The sequence below is a fragment of the Lasiosphaeria miniovina genome (genome assembly GCF_030549165.1).
Source record: "Lasiosphaeria miniovina strain SMH2392-1A chromosome Unknown B0T26scaffold_5, whole genome shotgun sequence".
Lineage (NCBI taxonomy): Eukaryota > Fungi > Ascomycota > Sordariomycetes > Sordariales > Lasiosphaeriaceae > Lasiosphaeria > Lasiosphaeria miniovina.
Genome location: NW_026848224.1, coordinates 4,731,643 through 4,753,265, shown reverse-complemented (window position 1 = coordinate 4,753,265; position 21,623 = coordinate 4,731,643). Strand labels below are relative to the sequence as shown.

Genomic DNA, 21,623 nt, shown 5'->3' with positions numbered 1-21,623 from the left:
CATTGGAGCGTTTTTGGTACTCAGGACCTTCCTTACCTTACCTTGGCCATATCGGCCTCGGCAGATCAGGCGCCGAGTGCATCACCCTGCCCCCCAGGCCATCTCTTCCCAACCTGTCCATCCTTGCTTTGGCAGCACAGGGTACATACAAGCATTCCACCACCAACAGCACCGCAAGCGCCACCGCCAGGAAGCAGTAGCCGCAGCGGCATGCTTATCAGGGCCCAAGACCTCCAACATTGAACCCGAGCCATGGATCCTAATATCCAGCGAGCTCTCAACGACAAGCTCTACGACAAGAGAAAAGTTGGCGCTCTCGAGTATGTCCCCCCACACTGCCTACGTACATTACATGTTTGCCCCTGGACAGACTTCAAGAGCTGGCTTGCCCTGTCCTTGTGAAGCTGTAGACTCACGCCCTCTCGCAACAACAGACTAGAGCGCGTGATTCGCGAGCTCGTCACTGTCAAGGACTACCCCAGGGTGGAAGCAGTCCTCGACCAGCTCTGCAATGACTATGCATATGCCGTCCATCAGCCTCATGCCCGGAATGGTGGCCTGATAGGCCTGGCTGCTGCTGCTATTGCCCTCGGCTCAGTAAGTTCCTCGTCTGACCACTCGCCACTTAGCACATACCGTCCCCACATTGCTGCAACTATGAAGCAAGCCTCTTGCAACCTCCGCTTTCCTGCCATGCCCTCCCATTACTGCTTGCCCGTGCTCACCCTTCCAGGAACTTGCGAGGTATCTTGAGGTCATTGTGCCCCCTGTCCTTGCCTGCTTCACAGACCAAGATGCCCGGGTCCGGTACTATGCCTGCGAGGCTATGTACAACATAGCCAAGGTGGCCAAGGGCGAGATTTTGATTTACTTCAACCATATTTTTGATGCGCTTTGCAAGGTATGTCTAAACCCACTCCGCATCCCGCACCCCCTTGCTTTACCTTCCGGCTCACTGTCACCACTACCGTCCAGCTGGGTGCCGACTCGGAGCTCTCCGTCAAGAATGGCGCCGAATTGCTCGATCGGCTGATCAAGGATATTGTTTCGGAATCAGCCGCCACCTATGTCTCAATATTAGAACAGCCCCCTGGATACAGCGCCGATGACAAGGAAACCCAGGATGAGCGCTCCGATCTGCCAACTGCCTTCTCGCTGAAGCGTTTTATCCCGCTCCTCAGAGATCGCATCTTTGCCCTCAACCCTTTCACGAGGACTTTTCTGGTCGGATGGATCATCTTGCTTGACTCCATCCCTGACCTCGAGCTTGTTACCTTCCTGCCCGAATTTCTCGGGGGCCTCTTGCGGTTTCTAAGTGACTCGAACCGTGATGTCCACGTCGCCACCCAGGGCTGTCTGGACAAGTTCCTAAACGAGATCAAGCGGATTGCCCGCGTGAAGAAGGGCATCGCCGAGAGTAAGAAGTCCAAGGGGGATGGAAAGCGAAAGCGAGAGGACTCTCTTGACAGCGGGAGCGTGCATATTGCGCCTGAGGAAGGGGACGAGGTAGACTCCGAGACAGCCAACGACGACGACGATGCGAGCAGTGAAGATGACTGGGTTCCTGGCCAAGATGTGCAAATCAACTACAAGGCCGTCTTAGAAATTCTCACAGCCACTCTCGATTCGCCATTAGGTAAGTCTATCTGCTCTCTGATCTGTTCGCTTTGTCGGTTGATTGCTGACCAGTATTGCAGAAGAGGATGGGTTGTTGGAGTCGCTTCGATGGATTGTCGAGTTTCTCGACATTTGCCCGGAAGAAGTTCTTCCGTTCACACCCAAGATACTGGCCCACTTGCTGCCAGCCATGGCGAGTGGCGTTGAATCGATCCGCCAGGCTGCTGCGAGAGTCAACACCTCTTTAATGGATTATGTTGTCTCTCTGTCCGACGACGCGGAGCTGATGACCATGCAATCTCAATCGCGCATACCGGCTCCTCCCGTACAAGGTGACCGTCAAGATGGCAACGCGAGCACCCGGGCCTCTTTATCAAGCTCGAGGGAACTTGAGGTTAGAAGTCCCACACCGGCTCAAGGAAGGGGAATCCCAAGGACCCCGACGCCTGTACTTTCGGCGCCGAACCCTCAAGCGGACCTCGACTATGCGGCTGCAGTAAACTCGCTCACCCTGCTATTCCTCAATGACCACGAGGCCACCCGCGTTGCTGCGCTGACGTGGTTGATCATGCTACACCGCAAAGCCCCCAGAAAAGTGCTAGCATTCAACGACGGGACATTCCCGGCTTTGCTCAAGACCCTCTCGGACCCTGCCGAGGCAGTGGTGACGAAGGACTTGCAGCTCCTGTCGCAGATCTCGCGGAATAGCGAGGACGACTACTTTTCGAATTTCATGGTCAACTTGCTTCAAATTTTCTCCACAGATAGAAAGCTTCTTGAGACACGCGGCAATCTAATCATACGCCAACTCTGCACGAGCCTTAGCGCTGAGCGCATCTACAGAACCTTGGCCGACTGTATCGAGAAGGAAGAAGATGTCGAGTTTGCCAGCATTATGGTGCAAAATCTCAACAACAACTTAATTACGGCGCCAGAGCTGTCTGAAGTACGGAAACGACTGCGAAATCTAGAGACAAAGGTTAGATCCCTCGCGGTCACGGCTGTAGAAGCGCAGTATGGCATGAGCTGACAATTCCAGGACGGACAAACCTTCTTCGTGGCCCTATTTCGGTCATGGTGCTACAACGCCGTGGCCACGTTCTCACTTTGCCTGCTGGCCCAGGCATACGAACAGGCATATAATCTCCTGCAGATATTGTGTGTGGCGCATCGTCCTTTCTGATTTTGAGTCTTGCTAATAGACCACCAAGTGCCGAACTCGAGATGACGGTCAATATACTCATTCAAATCGACAAGCTTGTGCAGCTTCTCGAGTCGCCTGTGTTTACCTGTACCATACTATCCGCCCCTATTCTGCAGCCGAGTGAATGCTGACGTGATTTAGACCTCCGGCTGCAACTGCTTGAGCCAGAAAAATACCCGCATCTATACAAATGTCTCTACGGGCTTCTAATGCTCCTGCCCCAATCTTCGGCATTTGCGGCGCTAAAAAACCGGCTCAACAGCGTGAGCTCGATCGGCTATCTTCACATTGCGCCCAGACCGTATGTTGCTTTGCCAGTGCTACCCCGTCATATATTTTTCGGCTTGACTAAGCCGGGAACACGCGAGTTTCTTTTCCTAATCCTTATTATTCCGCCCCCCCCCCCCCCCCCCCCCCCCAACAAAAAAAAAGCCTTGCTAATGAGACTTATATCTTGAATTCAGTAACGCCACAACTCCTAGTGCCTCCTCTTTTGACAGACCAAACAGGCTGAAGGGGCGCGACGATGGCATCATCCGATGGAATGAGTTGCTGGAGAAGTTCCGAGCCGTCCAAGAGCGTGCCCGGCGTGTGCAGAGGCTGGGGAGCGACATGGATGACGGGTCGAGTTTAGGAATCAGTGAACTGCGCATTGGTGATGGAACGATGGAACCAAAAACCGCCAAAGAGGTGCGCGCACCACCCGTGCCGGTCAAGGATCCGCCCGCACCGGCTCCTCCCACACCAAAACCACGATCAGGACTCGGAAGGCAATTTGGGAGATTGGGAGGGGCAGTATCTGGGCGAGGCAAGCGAACGCAACAATGATAGCTTTTTTTTCTTGTTTGCTTCCCAGGGTTTCCTTTGTCCTGGTTTCCTTTTTACTGACAACAACTAACTCTAGAGTATCATGTCGGCGTGTAATGTAATACCCCTAAGAAGCGGAAGGAATATGGAACCGGACAAATTACCGGCTTGTGTATCGTCTTATTCCCTATCTCTTTCTCCTATCGTGTTGGTTTTCTTGGTGTTTCTCTCTCGACCAATCCTTCAAAGACGGCATCTCGACGCTGCGTCATTCGTCTGAGCTCAGAGCGCAGGCTCTCCAACTCCTGTCTGGCCTGATCTGTATCCGGAGGCAGGCCCTGGAAGACTTTGATTTGGGAATCCAACTCTTTTTTCCGTGCTAGAAGCGTCAGGTATGCTTCCTCTTCCTGCCGTACTTGCTCAATCGTTGGACTCGCCATATTCCCCACAGAGCTTGCCAGGAACGTGACTTTGTCTCTTAAGTCAGGCAGCCGTGCCGCCATGGTCTTGATCTTGCGTTGCATCTCAAGATTCTGCTTGGCCAAATCTGTCCCTGGTCGATAGTGGCTCGTCTCCAAATCCTCCCTCAGCCGCTCTATCATAAGCGCCTCAGCTCCTAAGAACCGGGCCAGCACTTGCACCCGTCCCTCAGTCTGCTCGAGCTCACCGACTTTCCCCGCCATCTCCACCATTTGCTGCCCCAGATTCGTTGGTGTGGCGAATGCAATGCCTCCTTCCACTGCCAAAGTGGCCATGGTGTCTAGCGCTACCCTCCCCTCTCGGGAGAGTCCGTCGTTAACGGCGGCGAGGATGGCATCGCGTGTGTCATGTAATTTGGTTGTGTTGATACTAGCTTCACCTTGATCATTTTTATCGTTGTCTCTCCTATTCCGATCCTGCTGCTCCAGGTCGCGCAGTGCCCCGGCCTCAAGTCGCCCAATTCGCTGCCGCTCTTCGTCTGCCGCTTCGTTCGCTGATGCCAACGCTAGCAACACCCGTAGCGTGTCGTTGTTGCGCTCAAAAACTGGCGGCGAGCGCCCCCCAGGGAATTGTCGCGCCAGCCAATTATCGACAAAAGACCAATCTTTGGCCGTACTAGCAGCGGCGCGTGCCATAGAGGGGGAGAATATTGCTGCTGTGTGCGGGTTGAGGTGTGCCATTTTCCCCCTTTGTCCAGCCTTCGATCTTGTTTTGGCGATGTGTTTGGTGGTTGGTCGCCCCTCGGTTGTTGTTGTTTATTGTTGTGCCTGGTGTTGTTACGCTCGCTATAATGCCGGGGATATCGGAGAATCCGTGCGCAGGATGGCGAAGAGAGTACGAAGCATCACACAGCAGAGTCAAAAGTACTAGTCTTGTCCGAAGTGTATTCAACCGTATTACTTGCAACGCAGTAGTAATTCGGTCGTATTTTTTGTTACGTGTTGCAATTTACCGGCTGTTTCTCGTTCACCCACTCGAGTGGAAATGTGGCTGTCTGGGGTGCAATAATGATGTCGTGCTTATAAAATGTTTCAAAGAGAACTTGGAGGTTAGGTTATAAGATGCCTTGATGCCGTGAAATACACGACGGTGTTAGTTGCAAGGGGCATTCGCTTGGTGGGGCAGCGGTGGGGTTTGGGTTGTGTTTGTCGGTGCGGCCGTGCGACGTAACGAATTTAGTAAGTCCCCCCCCTCGCTGAACGGAAAACCGCTTGGGGGTCCTTGACGTTGATTGGCCAATTTTGCCAAGTAAACAAAAGAAAGACAGGCAAGGTCGATTTCGACGAACGGACGGGACGCGCGCTTCCAACGCGACTTCTCCATCAAAACCACCCAGTCCCATGGCAATTGCGTGCCCGCCACCGACGAGAATTGCCGCCGTCGTCTACAGAAAGACAGCAGTTGATTATAATTGTCCCATTTAGGCGCAGGACAGCGACACCGAAACAAGGAACGCGTTTATTGTTACTATCTTGACATTATCGCTCCGCCTCCCCTCCTCTCTCGAGCTGTCGCCGCCGCATGGCCCAGCCAGGCATGGGCGGCCTCGATACCCCACGCACCAACATTGGTGACGCGACATATCTTAGCCGCCAGCCAGATTTCGACATGTCGCAAGAGCTCTCCTTTCAGTCGCCCTCCAAGGACGCGAACCTACTACACCAGCTCCGCAACGGCGACCGTCCGACCCTCAAGACGCCGCGAGGCAACCGTGCCCCCTTCACCGACCGACGAAACCTCCCTGCCGGCCTGGCTGGAGCCGAGTTTACGCCACTCCTCAAGTCTGCCACCATGAACAGTGCGAGACGCGGCCCATGTGGTGTCCCCGGCAAAGAAAACGGGCTTCAGACACCTGCATTCTTAGCCAGGATAGATGAGGATATGACCCCCATGCCCGCCGGTGAGATGAGCGTATATAGAGCCTCTCACAACGCGTCGTCGTATATAGACAACACGCCTCTCCCCGCCGTGGCCGACGATAGTAGCGTCGCGTCCACGCCCTTGGTCATGAGGCGGCGCGGCGACGGTGCTAACGGTCCACTCGAGGACGGCAACCAACTCTCGCTGCGCGAACAGGAAAATGTCATAGATCGAATCGAGAAGGAAAACTTTGGGCTCAAGCTGAAGATTCACTTTCTGGAGGAGGCACTACGAAAAGCTGGGCCAGGTTTCAGCGCCGCTGCACTTAAGGAGAACACGGAACTGAAAGTCGACAAGGTAACAATGCAGCGCGAGCTTCAGCGGTACAAGAAACACCTCACCTCGGCTGAGAAGGACCTCGAGACCTACCGCCAACAGATCATCGAGGTCCAGGAGAAAGCCAAGCGAAAGTACGCTGATGAGGTGCAGCGGGTCGAGCTCGAGCGGCTGCGCCAGGCGCTGGAGGGGAAGGAGCAGGAGGTGGAACACCTACAGCGTCAGGTCGAACAGACGCAGGACAAGCATGACAAGATCGAGAATTTGCAAGACGAAATTGGCGATCTCGAGGCGGACGTCCGGAGGAAGGACCAGCTCATATCGGAGCGCGAGGACGAGCTGGATGATCTAAAAGAGAAGGTTGACGAGTTTGAGGGCCGTCTTAAGGATAGCCAGCGACGCGTGGCAGAGTTTGAGGAGAAAGCACGCGACGGCGACCAACTCCAAGAGGCCAAAGAAACGATCGAGGACCTGGAAGCCAATGCCCGGCAGCTAGAACAGCAACTCGACGACCTGAAGGATAAGCTACAGGACGCCGTCTCAGAAAAGGAACGCGCGGAAGCGGACCTGGACGAGCTCCAAGAGGAGCTGGCCGACAAGAGCATGGCCACGAAAAGTCTCTCGCGACAGGTTGAGGAGAAGGTTATCCGTCTTCAAACTGATCTCGAGAAATCTCGACAAGAATGCGGCTCCCTGGAGGAAAAGCGCGCCTCTCAGGAACAGGAAATCGAAAACATCAAGTCCAAGCTAAAAGAGGCACGGCAAGAACGTGATTCTTCGGAACGAATTCGCTATGATCTGGAGACTAAGCTAGAGGAAGCGCAAAATTCTCAACATCGCGAAATCAACGATATCAAATCTCAGCTAAGGGAGGCGCGACGAGAATGTGACTCGTCCGAGCGCATTCGCCAGTCACTAGCAGCTAAATTGGAGGAGGCACAGGCCGATTTGAACCACCTGTCTGACGAGAAAGCGCTTCTACAAACCCGTCACGACGCTCTGACAAACGAGTCCATCTCTTTGCAGCGCGAAATTTCCAGCCTGCAGAAGTCTGTTGCAGAGCTCGAGAAGAGTTTGGACCAGGAGCGAGAACATGCTTTGGAAATCGAGCGCGATATACGGGGCCAGTACACGAACGAAATTGCTCGCCTTAATGATGAAATCTCAGACCTCCAGGCCGAATGCCGCGAGAAGGATAATCTCTACGACAACGACAGCGAGAAGTGGGAGACGGAGCGCCGCAACCTCGCATCAGAACGGGACCGTGCCGAGGAGCGCGCTACAGGCCTTCAGCGAACTATTGACAGGCTACGGGACACCGAAGGTGCCTTGTCAAATAAAGAGTTGCAAATGAAGGAGGCTCTTCAAAGCGAGATAGAGCGACACAAGGGCGAAGAATCTGTGCTAAGCCGCCAAATCGATGATTTGCAGCAGAACCTAGACTCCCGGCAGAGTATGCTAGAAGAGTTACGAAAAGACATGTCGGCGGTTAGAGACCAGCTCCGCCAGTCGCAGCTGGACTGCCAAACGCAACGGCAAACAGTAGAGGGCCTTGAGGACGAAGTTGAGGTCCTGCAGGCCACCATTGATGAAGAATCCGACAAAGCCCGCATTGAACAGGAGCGCGCAAAACAAGAATGCGGCAGCCTGAAGGCTCAACTTGCTTCGCTGCAAGTAATTGCAGATTCTGCTTACTCTTCAAACTCAGCCTCTCAGGAATCTGCTAGGCAGACAAGTGAAGGTTTCGCTCGCCTTAAATTCCAGCTCGCCGACTCGACAGAAAGTCTCGCCAGGGTCACGAAGGAACGGCACATTTTGCAAGAGCGGTGCACAGCAATCGATGGCGAGCTGCGTGCCATCAGGACTGCCCTGGCTGAAACAAAAGCTGAGCGCGACGATCTTGAAGCAGACATTCAGCAACTGAAGGAGCAGGGCGAGGACACATTCAGATTTGATCATGAGAAGCTCGACCTGCGCACCGCCAAGACAAGATTGGACTCTGAGCTTCGCAGGTTCAAAGAGGAAAACAAGGCCTTAGCCGATCAGCGGGATGAGGTCGAGAAACTGCTCGAGATCGAAGCAGAGAAGGCCACGGCCGAGGAAAAGCGTCTTAACCAAGAGATTCGCCAGCTTCAGGTCAAACTTCGCCAAGCTTCGGATAGCCAGGAGCTCTCCGTTGCGCGTCGCAATATCCGCGAGCTGGAGCGTCGAATTGAAGACTACGAAATCCAGCTGGCAGCTGCTCAAATCCCCGCAGTTCAGGGGACCGAAGGCAACAGCGAGTTGTCCTTGCTTCACCGCGGTCTGTCAGCTGCAAGACAGAAGGAGGTCGAACTGCTCAAGCATGACTCAACACAAAAGGGAAAAATAAAGTCGTTAAAGCGGCAAATTGCCGATCTAGAGCGTAAAGAACACGAAGCAGCGTTGGATCGCCTAGTCCAGTCTCCCTCATCCCACAACGGATCGGCTCAAAAGGTTGAAATCTCCGAACTTCGCCATCAGCTCTCAGCCGCCCTTCACTCTACGCATGATTTGAAGAAGGCGCTGCGTGATGCAGAGCACAAAGCCGCGGCAACTACGCGAGAGCTCCAATCCCGCATTGAGGAGATTGAGGATCAAAAGTTTGGGCTTGAGCAAGCTCTCGATGACGCTCAAGTCGCGGCCGAGGAATCCGCAGCGTCTCACGAGCAGGCTTTGAAGAAGTATAAGCACAAGCTAGATAAGTACAGAAGGGAGCGAGAGGAACTGGCTGCTACTGCTCGCGACCTGCAGCACGGGCAGAGCAACCACAGCGGCATCAGCGACATGACGCTTGAAGAACGGCGTGACTTGCATAACATGCTGCGAGAGTCGCAGTTGGCCGCCGACAAGCTGGACCGCGAGGTGCGCGAACAGCGTGTGGCTCTGGAGGAGCTTATGGGTGCTGAGATGGCACTGCACAAGAAGCTCGACCGGGCGCGGAGCGAGAGGGCGGCATATCGCGCCAGTGCCGAGAAGCTACAGAGAGTGGCCAAGACAATGCAGGCGGAGAAGGACAAGGCCGTTGCCGAAGCAGCATCGACCGTAGCTGCTGCTGCTGCTGCAAACGAGGAGCGCGCTTTGGTTCAATTGCCTCGAGACGGCACCCTTATCAAGTCGAGTCTCGACAACGGGCTGGTTGACACTGACGCCATAATTCGAGCTGCCGAAGCGGCCGAGCGGAGGCACGAAAAGGAAATACGTGGCATGGTAATGCAGATGGAGTGGTTGAAGGCTTGCTGGGATCGCGAGGCCAAACTGCGCAGCGACGCGGCGTTTGCCAAACGATATTTACAGCTAGAGGTCAAGGTTCGGGATGCATGGTATGTTTCTGATGCCCACGCCCTTTCATCTTGGGGTTTGTCACAAACACCAATATTGCTTTGACTAATTTCCTCCCTTTCTGCAGCAACAAAGCCGACTTGGCTATCATCAACCGCATCCGTGCAAGTCTGAACCCTTCGAGCTCAACTGTGCTCGGCCAGCTCAGCTCCGTCCGCTCATCACAGCAGCAGCAGCAGCAGCAGCAGCAATCCAACTCTAGCCAGGGGGGTGCCCTTCGCCGCGTCCTGCATGCTGTGCGATTCGTTGTGCGTATGCAAATTAGTGCCCGTAATTGGGCCAAGCACGACAAGGTACGCCAGCGACTCGCGGACGCTGTCGAAAACATGGAACGCGAAGAGCGTATCAAGAAGATGCGCGACCAGTGGCGCGCCCAGGTAGGGCAGAAAACCATCGCGCCAAGGCCCTCTGCTGAGAGGCGTGTCGATGCTGCCAGGGGCCCAGTTTTGGTTGGCGGGAGGTGCTGAAGGAGTAACTTTTTTATCTTTTGTTTGCTGATTAGGTAGGTAGCTAAGGATCCTTCGGGTTGGATGGGGTGCGGTGGGTGTGGGCATGGGTATGGGCATGGTTATTTTGCAATGGTGTATACGTGCTTAGGTTTTATTTGTTCTGTCCCGCAAAAGGCACATCCGGCGCACGGAGTCGGCGATCTGGTTTCGTTCCTGTTCAATGTCATTGCTGCCATTGTTTATCCTCACCAGTCTTTTATTCCTGTATAGCTTGATACGAGTTATGAGGCATACGTAAGGCCAGTACATTTTCAAGGCCGGGTTTTATTAATTATATTCATGCATCGCCTCCTCTCTGTTTTCCGACACGAGCTTAGATTTGGACATGTGCAAGCCGCCAGGCAGTGAGCAGGTCTGCAGGGAGAGACGAAGTTGACAAACGATTGAGGAACGTGTAATTAGGTAGTTACTATCATTTACGGATAAATTAACTTGTTTGATGGTTGCTGACACTGGCCATTCCAATCACCAACTTGAGCCCGCGGTTTGGGACGGAGGACTTAGTCATCTAGAAGACGTCTATTTGGCATGGGAGATGGCAACACAGAGTAATAAATAACGAGCGCCACATATGCAGTTCTTTGCATTCGCTAATTAATATATGGGACTTCGATTACTCCTCTCTCGTGAGCTGATCAAACAGGAAGACTACAGCAGCAGCCAACCTCCTCTGAGGAAGGCAATTTATCTACAGAGTACTTCTTCAAAATGAGAGGGCGGTCAACCACAACCTGATACTGTGATTCGAAGATAGTTATTCCTCCATGCTAGATAAAACGCCGCCGACTAACCCACCTCTCTCTTATTCGTTCACTTTTAAGTATTTGTAGGTAACAAAATTGATTTTGACCCAACCACTTTCCGCCACCATTCCACCCTTGCCCGAGCCGCTTGCTCTACAGGCGCGTTCTTGGCAGTCTTTCCTGATACGATATGAGTAATATTAGGATATAAAGGTATCATCATCCAACTCTGTCCATGAAACAAACAAGCCATGCAGGGGTAAAGGAAGAAAAAAAAGACAGGAAAGATTGTTAGAGTTGGCCCAAATTTTGAGCGAGAAAAGAAAAAGGGATGATAGGTTTCATATTTACATCACGAACAAGAGGTTCGTGTCTGTAAGTAAAGAAAATTTTGTCAGTCAGTCCGGGCTCGCTTTAAATGTTGTTACAAGATAGGCCTCACCAAGAGGATGACTACAAGAGAGCTGCGGCTTCTGGGTATAACGGGTTTGCAGTTCGTCACGGATAGTGTTGAGCAACTGAACGTAGCTCTGCTGGGGGTTCTTCTTAAGAGCAGTGATGAAAGCCCACGACATAGCGCCTGTAGCTTGAGAAGCAATGGTGGCGTCGGCCCTATGACCAGAAGTTAGCTAGCTATCCTTGACTTTAAGTTGAAGTCAGTGAAACGAGGAGAGAATGTTGGAGACAGAAGCCGCTCTGTCAACCCCCAGCTCGTGCCAAATCAGGCCCCTCGTTCCAACGTGACTCATCGCCCTAGACCACAAAGTCACAACCAAGGATTTGGTTGCAACCAGGATCTAGAGCGTGAAAAAGAAGCCGACATGCCTAGATAGAATAGCTAACTGTGCAAGGACCAATCCTTTCATTAAGACCAAACAGCGCATGAGGCAGGGGACCGAAGTTGTAGAACATTCCTCCCAGCACCCAAAGACAACCAACTCTTGTGAGAATGTGTTGGAGTCTAGACACATAATGTGGGAAAAGGAAGGAAGAGTGCGTTGCCGCGGGTATTCAAGTCGGTTAAAACGAAAACAAAACAAGAAACCAAGGTCTCAGCCCAGCACGTAAACAAAAGAGAAAGCGCAAATGTGTCGTCATGTAATGTGCAAATAATACGTAAGATAAGGAAAGGGGAGTACGAACGAGGTCTGGTCATCTTTGCTTCCGGAGAGCATAATAACATCGGCGGGCGAGGTTTTGGTAGCCACGGCACGCGCATGAGCGTCTTCGCCGCCAGTAGCTTTCTTGAAAAAGCCCATGATGTTGTTTGCCACTCCGCTAAGATCGCCTTGGCTATAGGCAGATATAACACCGAGCAGCCCTTGTCCGGCCTCCTTGGCCAGATTGGGCTCCTTGAGAATACCCTGGGTAGAATAGATGTAGGGGAGGTCGAGAGCGGTTCCGGAGTGGCACGAGTCGAAGATGGCAGTTAGGCGAACGCCTGACTGGAGCGGCCGGACCATGATTCTGTGCATTTCATCGTCGGTGATGTGGCCAACTTGCCGAAAGTCGACGGGGTAGATGACCTCGTCAAATCCGTCTTCTTCATCCCCATCAAGGTCCTTGGTCTGGCCGCCGTGACCTGTCAAATAAAATCAGATGCTGATTCTTGTACACAAAATTCGAGAGGCTTTTTGGAAACTCACCGGAATAGTGGAAGAATAGCGAGTCGTTTGAACGTGCCTCCTTGACCAGCCAATGCATAGCCCTTAGGATATTCTGCTTTGTGGGCTGGCTCATGGGGTTTTGCTGATCATCCGTGAGAATAACCATGTCTTCGCGCTTGTAACCGAAGTTCTCGACAAGATAACTGGACATGTTCCTGACATCGTTTATGCACCCCCGGAGTTGGCCGCGCTGGCCGAAGTAGTTGATGCCGATAAGGAGAGCTTTCCGCCGACCCGTACATTGCGAGTATTGAAACGCGTACCCTTGCGGAGCGCCGAACCCGAAATGCTGGGGGGCTTGGGGGGGCGGAGGTGGAGCTTGGGCGTTTTCGTGGACGTACGAGTTCGAGTCGACCGAGGGCATTCCTGTCGTACTCAGTACATCGGTTCTTCACCTACTCAAGACAAAATAAACTTACCAGGCCTGCCATAAGCATTCGCGGGGTTCGGTGAGGTATATGATTGAGGTGAGGGCTGGCAGAAGAAGTTTAGTGTATAAAAACCAATACCGGGGAAGCGGTCAAAGGACGGACCTGTTGATAGTTATACTGCTGGGGGGATTGTTGATACGCATAGCCGGGGCTCTGAGATGGAGGGGCCTGCTGATAGCTATTGTAGGTTTGTTGTGGACTTCAACTCGGCGTTAGATCTCGATGCTTTTAAGCTCGTGAGGGGTAGATTTAGAGATGGGGGGGACTCACGGATAATAACCAGCATATTGCTGTTGCGGCGCGGGAACGCCATACCCCCCGTAATTCGAACCGGGATAGCCAGACATTATAGCAGCAACAGAGAGACAAGAGAGGATATAACAATGGTGGTCTAATAGTTGGCAAGCGGCCAAGAAAGGCCTCTCTCGAACGTGAGACGACGCGTCTTAGTGGGGTCAATATCTTTGTAAGAGAGAGTGGTCGCAAGAGGTCGTCGGACAGAGCGGTGTTTATAGACAAGAGCGGACGGCTGTTGCCGAAGCTATCGGGGAGGGAAACAAAGATACGGGGAGTTTAGCTGGACCTGGGGGGCGCGGCCGCCGGGGTGAGGAGGGCGCGGCTAAGGATGGAGACGAAGACGGTCAGGGAGGTTGATGCCGAGATCGAGGCCGATGTCGACTTGACTAGCAGGCCGCAGCACTGATCACAACACCTTAAGCCCCAATACGGAAGATGAGGACGCGCAGATCGAGGAGGAAAAGCGCGGGAGGAAACGAGGCGAAGCGAGGCGACACGGCGAGAAGGCCGGAAGTACCAGGCACGTACTGTACCCGACAGGGCGGGAGCGGTCAAGGGCCAACTAGCAACGGTGGGATGGGGATGCGGATGCGGAGAGCTTAGAGACGGACGGACAGACACTCACATGCAGATGGAGGCGTGCGCCAGGGGTGGCGGTCCCAGGGCTGATTATCTGTCGTGATGGTCGGAGACGGACACGATCCAATTCAGTCAACAGCTGAGCACTTTTGGGCGTAGTGTCGTTGTAGAGAGGCGTGGAGAAAATGGGATGGTGGATGTATCCGTACTGGGCGCGGGAACAGGGAAGCGCGGGGCAAAGCGGGGCCAGTCTCGCTCTTTTGGGGGGCGTCGCCACGGAGCCATCTACCTGATTGGGCAATATTGGCCTGCGTCCAGACTCGAGCAGAATGATCAGCGCCAAGCAACGTGGGCTTGCGAACCCTGAGCGCGGGGCGCTTATAACGCTCGGTTTTATTACTACCATAAGGTTGAGCTTCAAACAATTTGATTCCCAAAACAACGGGCGACTACGGGGTAGCTGAATGCCTCTTTGCTATCCCAGCAAATTACGTATTGGTTGGATCTGCTCTCTTCACTTTACACTCAATGCGGATCTATATCTGCGATGTGTGTGAGGCGACACGGAGAAGATACCAAATAGTGGTGGTGACTAGGTATCTGTTGTGTTTCTGCAGTCACATCGCGTTCAGGCTAGCCCACCATCTAGCCAATGCATATCCGTACTGCGGCGGCTGTTCAGCTACCTACTCAGCTGGACACCACACGTGTACTGACGACGGGAGCTCCTCGCACGGTTCATGATTGATTGCTCAGCTGCCCAGCCTGGCCTAAACGCTCGAGGGCTTGCCTAGAGTGCTAGGCTTGGGTTGGTCGTTATCGTTTATTCCCAAGCTTGCCGCTCCTTCTCACCTTGATAGGATGGATATACGTAACCTCCAATTTCCGGCCACCATAACAACAATTGAACAGGTACAGAGAAGTATGGCGTGTCTTTTCGGTAATAACCCCCCTTGGCCGCATCTCTGAGCACCAGCACAAGGACAGGAAGCTTGTCTCCGAAAAAGATCTTCAAGTAGTGTGCCCCCGGTTGTTACTGCGCATGGAGGCACATAACGGTGCATTCGCTTCCAAAAAGCATACTGAGCACATACAACAGACAGCACCGACCGCTTCCCAACTGCCGGTGAGACTGGCCTGTCGATATCGTGAATGGGGAAATGCGAATTGGTAGCGCCCATGGTGGAATCACGAATGGCCGTGAATTCATCGGTACAGTACATCACATACGACGGTTGCCTCCCCGCAATCCACCGTGAGGCGCCGACCAGTTCAAGGTTGCAAGAATGTGCAGCTGTGGGATCTTGAGGCTAACCGTCTTGTTGCAGACCAACTCTGGTTGCAAACCCGTCTTTTGGCAGCCGTTTCCTTGCCAGTCGTCCTCCACCATTTCGCCGTTCGGTCCGGCAGCACGATTCCCATATTTCCCAAATGTATCGATCCGAGAATGGTATAGCTCCGGACTGAGCGGCGATACTCCATTGGCTGAGAATCTACTTTCTGGAAGTGGCGCTGCTGAAGGATCAGAGCTGGCCAATTACGCCTGCGAATGGACCTCATGCAGCAGGGGTATCCAGCTAAGCTCTGGCTCGCTGGCTCATCGTCAAACCTTCGAGCACGGCCAAGACGACCCTTTGCAAAGACGCAGCACGATGGGTGAAACGGCGAAACTCGCAGAAACCCATCCATAAACCGGCGAGCATATTGTGTTTCTCAGAATCCCACATTGCACACTATGAGAAAGCTCCGTAGACCTTGCCTTCATTGGCGACTTTAGCGTTCGTTTGGCTCCTCGGCCTGAAATCCCCCACATTTGAGTATGTAGCAGCTGATTATAACGAGAGCTTTGAGTTCTGGAACCGAGTGTTCTTCCGGCCAGGTCCCGGAATCACCAAACCGGTCTGCTGTGTGTCCTCCGAGCTTTGGCCAATAAAGAGGGCCAATTGGAGACCAATCGAGGCAACGCCGATCAGCTTCGCCGCACGTCTAAACGTTATCCGGCACCTTGGATGAGACAGCTCAGCCCTACTGCCGGCAGCAAGCATGACCACCACCCTAACTTTGTTTTCTCCCGAGACCATGTCTGGGCGAGTGAGATGGCGTGGAGAAAGCCTCTTGCTTGCAAAGGCAACATGCCCGCGTCTTGCATCGATGCATCCAGCGTCCAGCATCCAGCGTCCAGCATCCAGCGTCCAGCATCCAGCGTCCAGCATCCAGCGTCCAGCATCCAGCGCCCAGTGTCCAGCGCCCAGTGTCCAGCGCATACATGCATGCATCACATAGGGCTGTGCTTGCTCCGCAAGTTCCCACCTTGCTCGAACGAGCGGGCCGTCACGCCTCCTCTCCCCAGACTCGGTCGAGATACCTTCCGAAGACATCATCCTGTTAATTCGTGGACAACTTTTCCTGATTCGGCTGCAGTTGTGAGGTCTCCGGCCTGGGAAAAAGTCATGGCAAATCAAAAACCCAGACATAGCTTCACACCGCTGCCTCTTGGGGTGGCTGTGGCTGTGGTTGCTGTCAATCCAACTGGCCTCACATTCCCCTGCACAGACCATTCCAACATACGGTACTAAGTTGGCGGAAGTTGGCGGCACGGCCGCCACCGGGGAAACCTACCAGATCCTCGGGACCCCCCATCCTCCTCGTTTGGTTCCGTTCCGGACATTCACTACCTGCTTGGATCACCTGTTCTTTGAGGCCTGAGGCAGGACAGTCTGTGGAAGATCTCTTCTACCACTGACCTCGTTCCAGAATTACGGCAAAAGAACCGCGATACTCTGATGAAATATTTAACTTGCCTCGAGCAGATCGCCAACCTACCTTGTCTTGTTACTTGCAAGAGTATTCGAGCCATGGAAGAAGACAGCCGTTAGGTAGTTACCCCAGATTAACCTTGGTTAGTAATGTACAGAGGCATCTTTTGTATCCCTGCTCGATGAGAACCAGCTCCAATATGGCTAGCGAGACCTGGGATGATATTTAAACCGGGGTACGCAAAGCTCTTTATTCTTCTTCAACATACCCCACGCCTGGCTTCCTAAAATGTTGCCGCGGTGCTACCTCACCCACCCCTCTGGCGAAGCTTTTGCTCTGTTGAGCAAGTCAGACAGACAGGCAAGCAAGCAAGCAGTCAATCCTACGGGGTCCTACATTATCCGATTTGCACCACAACATGTCGGCCTTATCAACGAACCACAAGGCTAGATTGAGTGAGGCAGACAAAGACGTAGGAATGTATTGTGCCTATGCGGGCGGTTGCCCCCCCCGGCCGCTGCAAAACGGGCCGACAGATACCGCCCGTACCAGCATCACTCTCGATTGTGTATGTATACATTTAGTTTTGCGGGTGCATGTGATGGCTTGTCGCTTTGCGGTCTGGACGCCTGAAACGTTGTGATGTTAGCCGCTCATGAATATACATGGTATTATTCTTACCTTGTGTCGTTTATTCTCGTACACTCCCTTAGCCCGACCAATGGGCGAGCCCAGTCGTGGACATCCCAACTGACTTGACTCGGGTATTGAATGTCTCCCCTCTTGTGTTCTCCCTTTACCCTCACCGGTGCCAAACTGAGGGTTAGAACGAGTTTACTCATCTCTTGATCATTATGTTTTACTTCTTGTTGTCTAATATGTTTGTTGCTTGTATCTACCTTCACCCACGCCTCAAAGTATTGGCAACCCTCCAACCACGTGTCCATCCAACTTGCGTAATCCTCCGGCTGGCCACCCGCAGTGGTTTTTTTGTTTGCCTCTGAGCTAACTGCTTATCAACGGGTCATCGCTTTATGTTACAGCCGGCTTTGACTGTCCTTGGAAATTTGCCACACTAGCTCCAACTTGCTATTCAATGTTACGTGTCTGTCAAACGGCGCAGACGCTAGGCGTTGGCCATCTCGACGTCACCTTGTTCACCGTGTACACTCAGTTCCGGTGCCGAAGTATGCTCTCGCATCAAGTATGCCATCATGCTCCAGATTACGTGCATGGCGGCGATCCGGTCATCGACTTTGAAAAAGTCGTACCAGGGACTGCGACGCACCTCGAGGCGGCCCCAACTTCGCTTCAACTTCCCATCTTTCTCACCCTGGATAGTATCAGCAGCCTCGCCTTGGAGCACCGCGAGCAGGCGGTCAGGAACCCGTATCCGCACGACGCTGATGTGGTGGAACAAGGCGCTGATGACGAATATGTCGTCGTAGTCGGCACCGGGCACCTTCCCAATGGCAAGATACTTTGTCTTCTTATCCCACGTCGTCGATGGCGGTCGCACCATGCGGTAGTTGTCATACATGGGCAGGTTTCCTGACTTCTTGATCCTCTTCGTGGATTTCGACGCGGCGCTGGCGGCGGCGGCGTATGACGCCGCACCCCATGGCGATGCTGATATAGGCCGAGAGGCGGAGGGCTGGGGCGGGGCACTCACATCGGTAACCTGTGAATGGGATGGCGAGGACGGTGGGGGCTCATCCTTGTCGCCGATGGTCTCGTCGGTGCCTGCCTGCATCTCCACTTCGCGGCCGATGGGTCCGCCGGTACCTCCGCCCCATCGCCGCTTGGTCGCCCACCACGCACCCTCGCCAACGCGCTTCTCGGTGTGGCCCTCACGAGCGCGGTGCTGTGCCGTGATGAGTGCGGCTACTAGCTCCCGAGCCAGGTCCAAAGTGGACTCTTTGTCTGTCCCCAGAATAGCCGGCGCGGTCGCTGTAGACGGAGGCGACGATGACGGGGACGAGGACGGGGGTTGGGGAGCCGAGGGTGCCCGACGAGCTGGGGGGAAACGGTAGAATGCCTGGCACTCACGGCGACAAGCGGACCCTCGACAAGCCCAGCGCGAGCGGCCTCTCGAGTAGTGGGAGTCCGAAAAACGAAAGTGCAACCCGAGGAGAAGTAAGAGCTACGTGGCTGCTTTGGCGTGCCCGAAGAGGCAGTGGAGGTTAGGTATAGCCGTGGCTCAACGCGAGGCTGTGAGACGTTACATCCATAGTCATAAGCAACCAATTTTATAAAGGCGGCGATCATGTTTTGACGGTACTCTGCCGGCATCTGGTGGCCGCTGCCAGTACGGGAAATGAGAGCCACTTGTGCCGCCGCATCCCCATTCTCGCTGCCTTGGCCATCTTTAGAGTTGGGGTCAGCAGGGCCGGCATTGTCTTTCTCGCCATATTCCGGGCCATCATTCTTCGCTTGAGGCGAAGGAGTGGGCTTCGAAGTATCGTCCCAAAAGGTAGAGAACAGTTCGAGGTGGCGGAAGAACTCGTAGGAGTTCCCAAGCCGGGCCTGAGACTGGCCCTTGGGGGGAGGCACCCTGCGAACGGCACGATAGGCAGCCTCATTGGGGATAGAAAGCTCCCGCCTGCGCTCCAGATAGACCTGACAGCCGGGAGACAGATTGCCCGTGTTCAGCTTCGCGCGGGTGCTGTCGTTGGCTGCGTGGGCAGCGTCGGGGGACAGGGCTAGCCAGGACTCAAAGTCGGGTATGACGGCGGGATCCGGTATGAGGTCACGGAGGGCCGAGTCGGGAATTACATGGACACCGAGGGCCTCGAGATGCGAGACGTTGATCTCGGCCGGGCGGAGGATACCCTGCAAGACCGAAGTGAGGGGCTTTGGCGGCCGGACCGATGCTGTGCTCTCGGCGGCCTGATCCCGGCCCTGGTCATTGTCATGGGCCTGCGGATAGCACCGAGGGAAGTTGACAGGCGTGGGCGGCGGCACATCCTTGGGAGGATCCTGCGCCATGCGCGCAGCGGGAACTAGACCACTTCCATCAGATGATATGCGAGCAGCAATGGACCCAAACTGAGAGAAGTACAGCCCCGTTCGAGCTCGATCCGATGACGATCACACAGCAACGAAGGCCGGGAAGGGCGGGCCCTGACGCTTCCGTTACTGCTTCTGCATAACGAAGCATGAAGAGAGGCTGGCAAGCAATCCAAGGCTCCGGCCGCAGAGGCCGTTTGAGACCTTGGGCCAGAATGATCGGCCGAAAGTGACGACGCCAACGATCGTTTGCCCAGACCGCGACGCCGGTGCTGCTGCCGCCGCCGTCGCATTGGGTAGCGGCGGCGGCAGCTAGAACAGTGTCATGGGAGGAGGGGTATGGGCAGGAGCACGAGTACAAGCACCACCGCCAGCGGATATATAGATTTGTGCGCTTTCGCAGGCGGGTTGAAACAAGATAGTAGTAATAGTAGCTCACTTACTCAGGTGTGCAATGTTGCCAAACATGTTTCCTTTATTATTTGGCCCCAGCAAGAACAGTAGGAAGGAGTCAAGGGATAGAAACCCAAAACTCGAGAAATATAGGCTCGAGGTTGGCGCCGAAACAAAACGATGGTAATCTAGACGGACACCGATTGAGGCTCTCTTTGCATCGCCTTTGACGGCAAAAGCCGGGAGAAGGACGGGAAGGGAGCAGAGAAAGAAGAACAAAATTGAATTGGTAAAAAAGAGCCGTTTCGCTGTGCTTGCCACCCCAGTTCACAATGACCAGGCAAGCTTCTCTAGATGCAATGACAATGACAGTGACGGTGAAGCCTTACGATAGATCCTATCCGTTCGTCGTTCGCTAGCACTGCACGCACCTGCACCAGTCGTCGTTGTAAACCCCGCCTTGTCACCGCCAGGACAGGCGGATTTGCCAACACAACATCGGCGGGCGGTGCCTGAGAAGGCAGCCAGCCAAGCACGGGCCGCAGAAATTCCCAGGGGGAGGGGAACCTAGTGTCCGATTTAGATCCCGGCTAGCCTCGTTCGCCTGCAGCCCACATAGTCCAACACTCTTCCTATCAGTATCACCTCATGTCCCTATCATGATAAGTACGGATTCTTTGTCCGCCGCAATGGGTTACATCTTGGAGCAAACTGAACTGCTCCATGGATGCAGGAGGGATAGATGAATGGATGCCCGTGGGCTTTGTATGTGCCGTATCCGCACGAAATGAACCTACCTACCTTCTCAAGGTATCTATACAAAGCATACCTACAATCCAATCCCTGAATGTTTGTTGGCCCGGTATCTGGCAACGAGGAGAAGATTATCACAAATAAACCTGCAGAAAAGGCATTTAATAGGCAGATATAGGCCTCTAAAGTTATTCTAGAATAGGGTTTATAATGGTTATTACCTCCTTCGGCGAAAAACTACGGGGCGAGCCATAAGGAATAGAGGCCTTTTAAATATTTTGAAAGTCCCCCGCTGACAAAAATTCGGGGATTGGATTGTACTGTTACCTCCCTACATATCGGACCAAATCTTGCCGCTCGTTGAGCCAGCTTCCATTGCCAGCTTGACGTCCAGTGTTGGAGATCTGGGACATAAGCTTCCAGCAAAACAGAGTTGAGCTAACGGGTGTGGGAGGGAGGACTTGCATAACATTGACCACCGATGTCTCCTCTGTTTAGTCAAGTGCTTCAGTGGGCAGCGGAAGTAGCAAACTCAAGATACGAATGAATACACAGGGAGGCATTCCGTATTGTAGCCAAAAGAGCAACATTGAGGGAGAACCTTTGACATCATAAATATCTAAGTACCTTAGAAACTAGCATTTTATTGTTCACTTGTGCATGTACACTGGTACTCCTGTTAGGTATCGGTATTTTCTGACCCTGCTGGTTCCCGCCAGCCGGTGAGCGGCACCTCGTGGCCCAGAACGGCGCAACTAAGGCGGCCCGAAAACGCCACGCGGGGGAAGAATCTGGGGATGGGGCAGATACGACGGCGGCCC

The 21,623-nt window shown here is 53.8% G+C and overlaps 6 protein-coding genes across 6 annotated transcripts; 2 read left to right on the top strand and 4 right to left on the bottom strand.

Moving 5' to 3' along the window:
* Positions 1 to 252: 252 nt before the first annotated feature.
* B0T26DRAFT_742322 (vacuolar protein 14 C-terminal Fig4p binding-domain-containing protein) lies at positions 253 to 3,649 on the top strand (the record flags this gene model as incomplete). The annotated part of the gene is made up of 9 exons (XM_060444090.1): positions 253 to 320; positions 435 to 597; positions 734 to 901; positions 976 to 1,636; positions 1,698 to 2,596; positions 2,657 to 2,775; positions 2,829 to 2,908; positions 2,963 to 3,122; positions 3,286 to 3,649. The coding sequence occupies 9 exons, from the start codon at positions 253 to 255 to the stop codon at positions 3,647 to 3,649; spliced, it is 2,682 nt and encodes an 893-aa protein (XP_060295140.1).
* Positions 3,650 to 3,773: 124 nt separating this feature from the next.
* Positions 3,774 to 4,972, bottom strand: B0T26DRAFT_374114 (uncharacterized protein). The gene has a single exon (XM_060434684.1). The coding sequence runs from the start codon at positions 4,786 to 4,788 to the stop codon at positions 3,829 to 3,831; it is 960 nt and encodes a 319-aa protein (XP_060295139.1). The 5' UTR covers positions 4,789 to 4,972; the 3' UTR covers positions 3,774 to 3,828.
* A 4,946-nt stretch (positions 4,973 to 9,918) lies between these two features.
* Positions 9,919 to 10,131, top strand: B0T26DRAFT_649266 (uncharacterized protein; the record flags this gene model as incomplete). The annotated part of the gene is made up of 1 exon (XM_060438069.1): positions 9,919 to 10,131. One exon carries the CDS (start codon positions 9,919 to 9,921, stop codon positions 10,129 to 10,131), a length of 213 nt encoding a protein of 70 aa, XP_060295138.1.
* Positions 10,132 to 11,624: 1,493 nt separating this feature from the next.
* B0T26DRAFT_373631 (caspase-like protein) lies at positions 11,625 to 13,205 on the bottom strand. The gene is made up of 3 exons (XM_060434682.1): positions 13,117 to 13,205; positions 12,563 to 13,057; positions 11,625 to 12,498 (listed from the first exon to the last, which is right to left on the bottom strand). Exons 2-3 carry the CDS (start codon positions 12,945 to 12,947, stop codon positions 12,011 to 12,013), a joined length of 873 nt encoding a protein of 290 aa, XP_060295137.1. The 5' UTR covers positions 12,948 to 13,057; positions 13,117 to 13,205; the 3' UTR covers positions 11,625 to 12,010.
* Positions 13,206 to 15,651: 2,446 nt separating this feature from the next.
* B0T26DRAFT_373686 (uncharacterized protein) lies at positions 15,652 to 16,756 on the bottom strand. Its single transcript, XM_060434683.1, has one exon. It carries the CDS (start codon positions 16,446 to 16,448, stop codon positions 15,723 to 15,725), a length of 726 nt encoding a protein of 241 aa, XP_060295136.1. The 5' UTR covers positions 16,449 to 16,756; the 3' UTR covers positions 15,652 to 15,722.
* Positions 16,757 to 17,773: 1,017 nt separating this feature from the next.
* On the bottom strand, positions 17,774 to 19,635 carry B0T26DRAFT_651075 (uncharacterized protein; the record flags this gene model as incomplete). The annotated part of the gene is made up of 2 exons (XM_060438245.1): positions 17,774 to 18,597; positions 18,633 to 19,635. 2 exons carry the CDS (start codon positions 19,633 to 19,635, stop codon positions 17,774 to 17,776), a joined length of 1,827 nt encoding a protein of 608 aa, XP_060295135.1.
* Between the last annotated feature and the right edge of the window lie 1,988 nt (positions 19,636 to 21,623).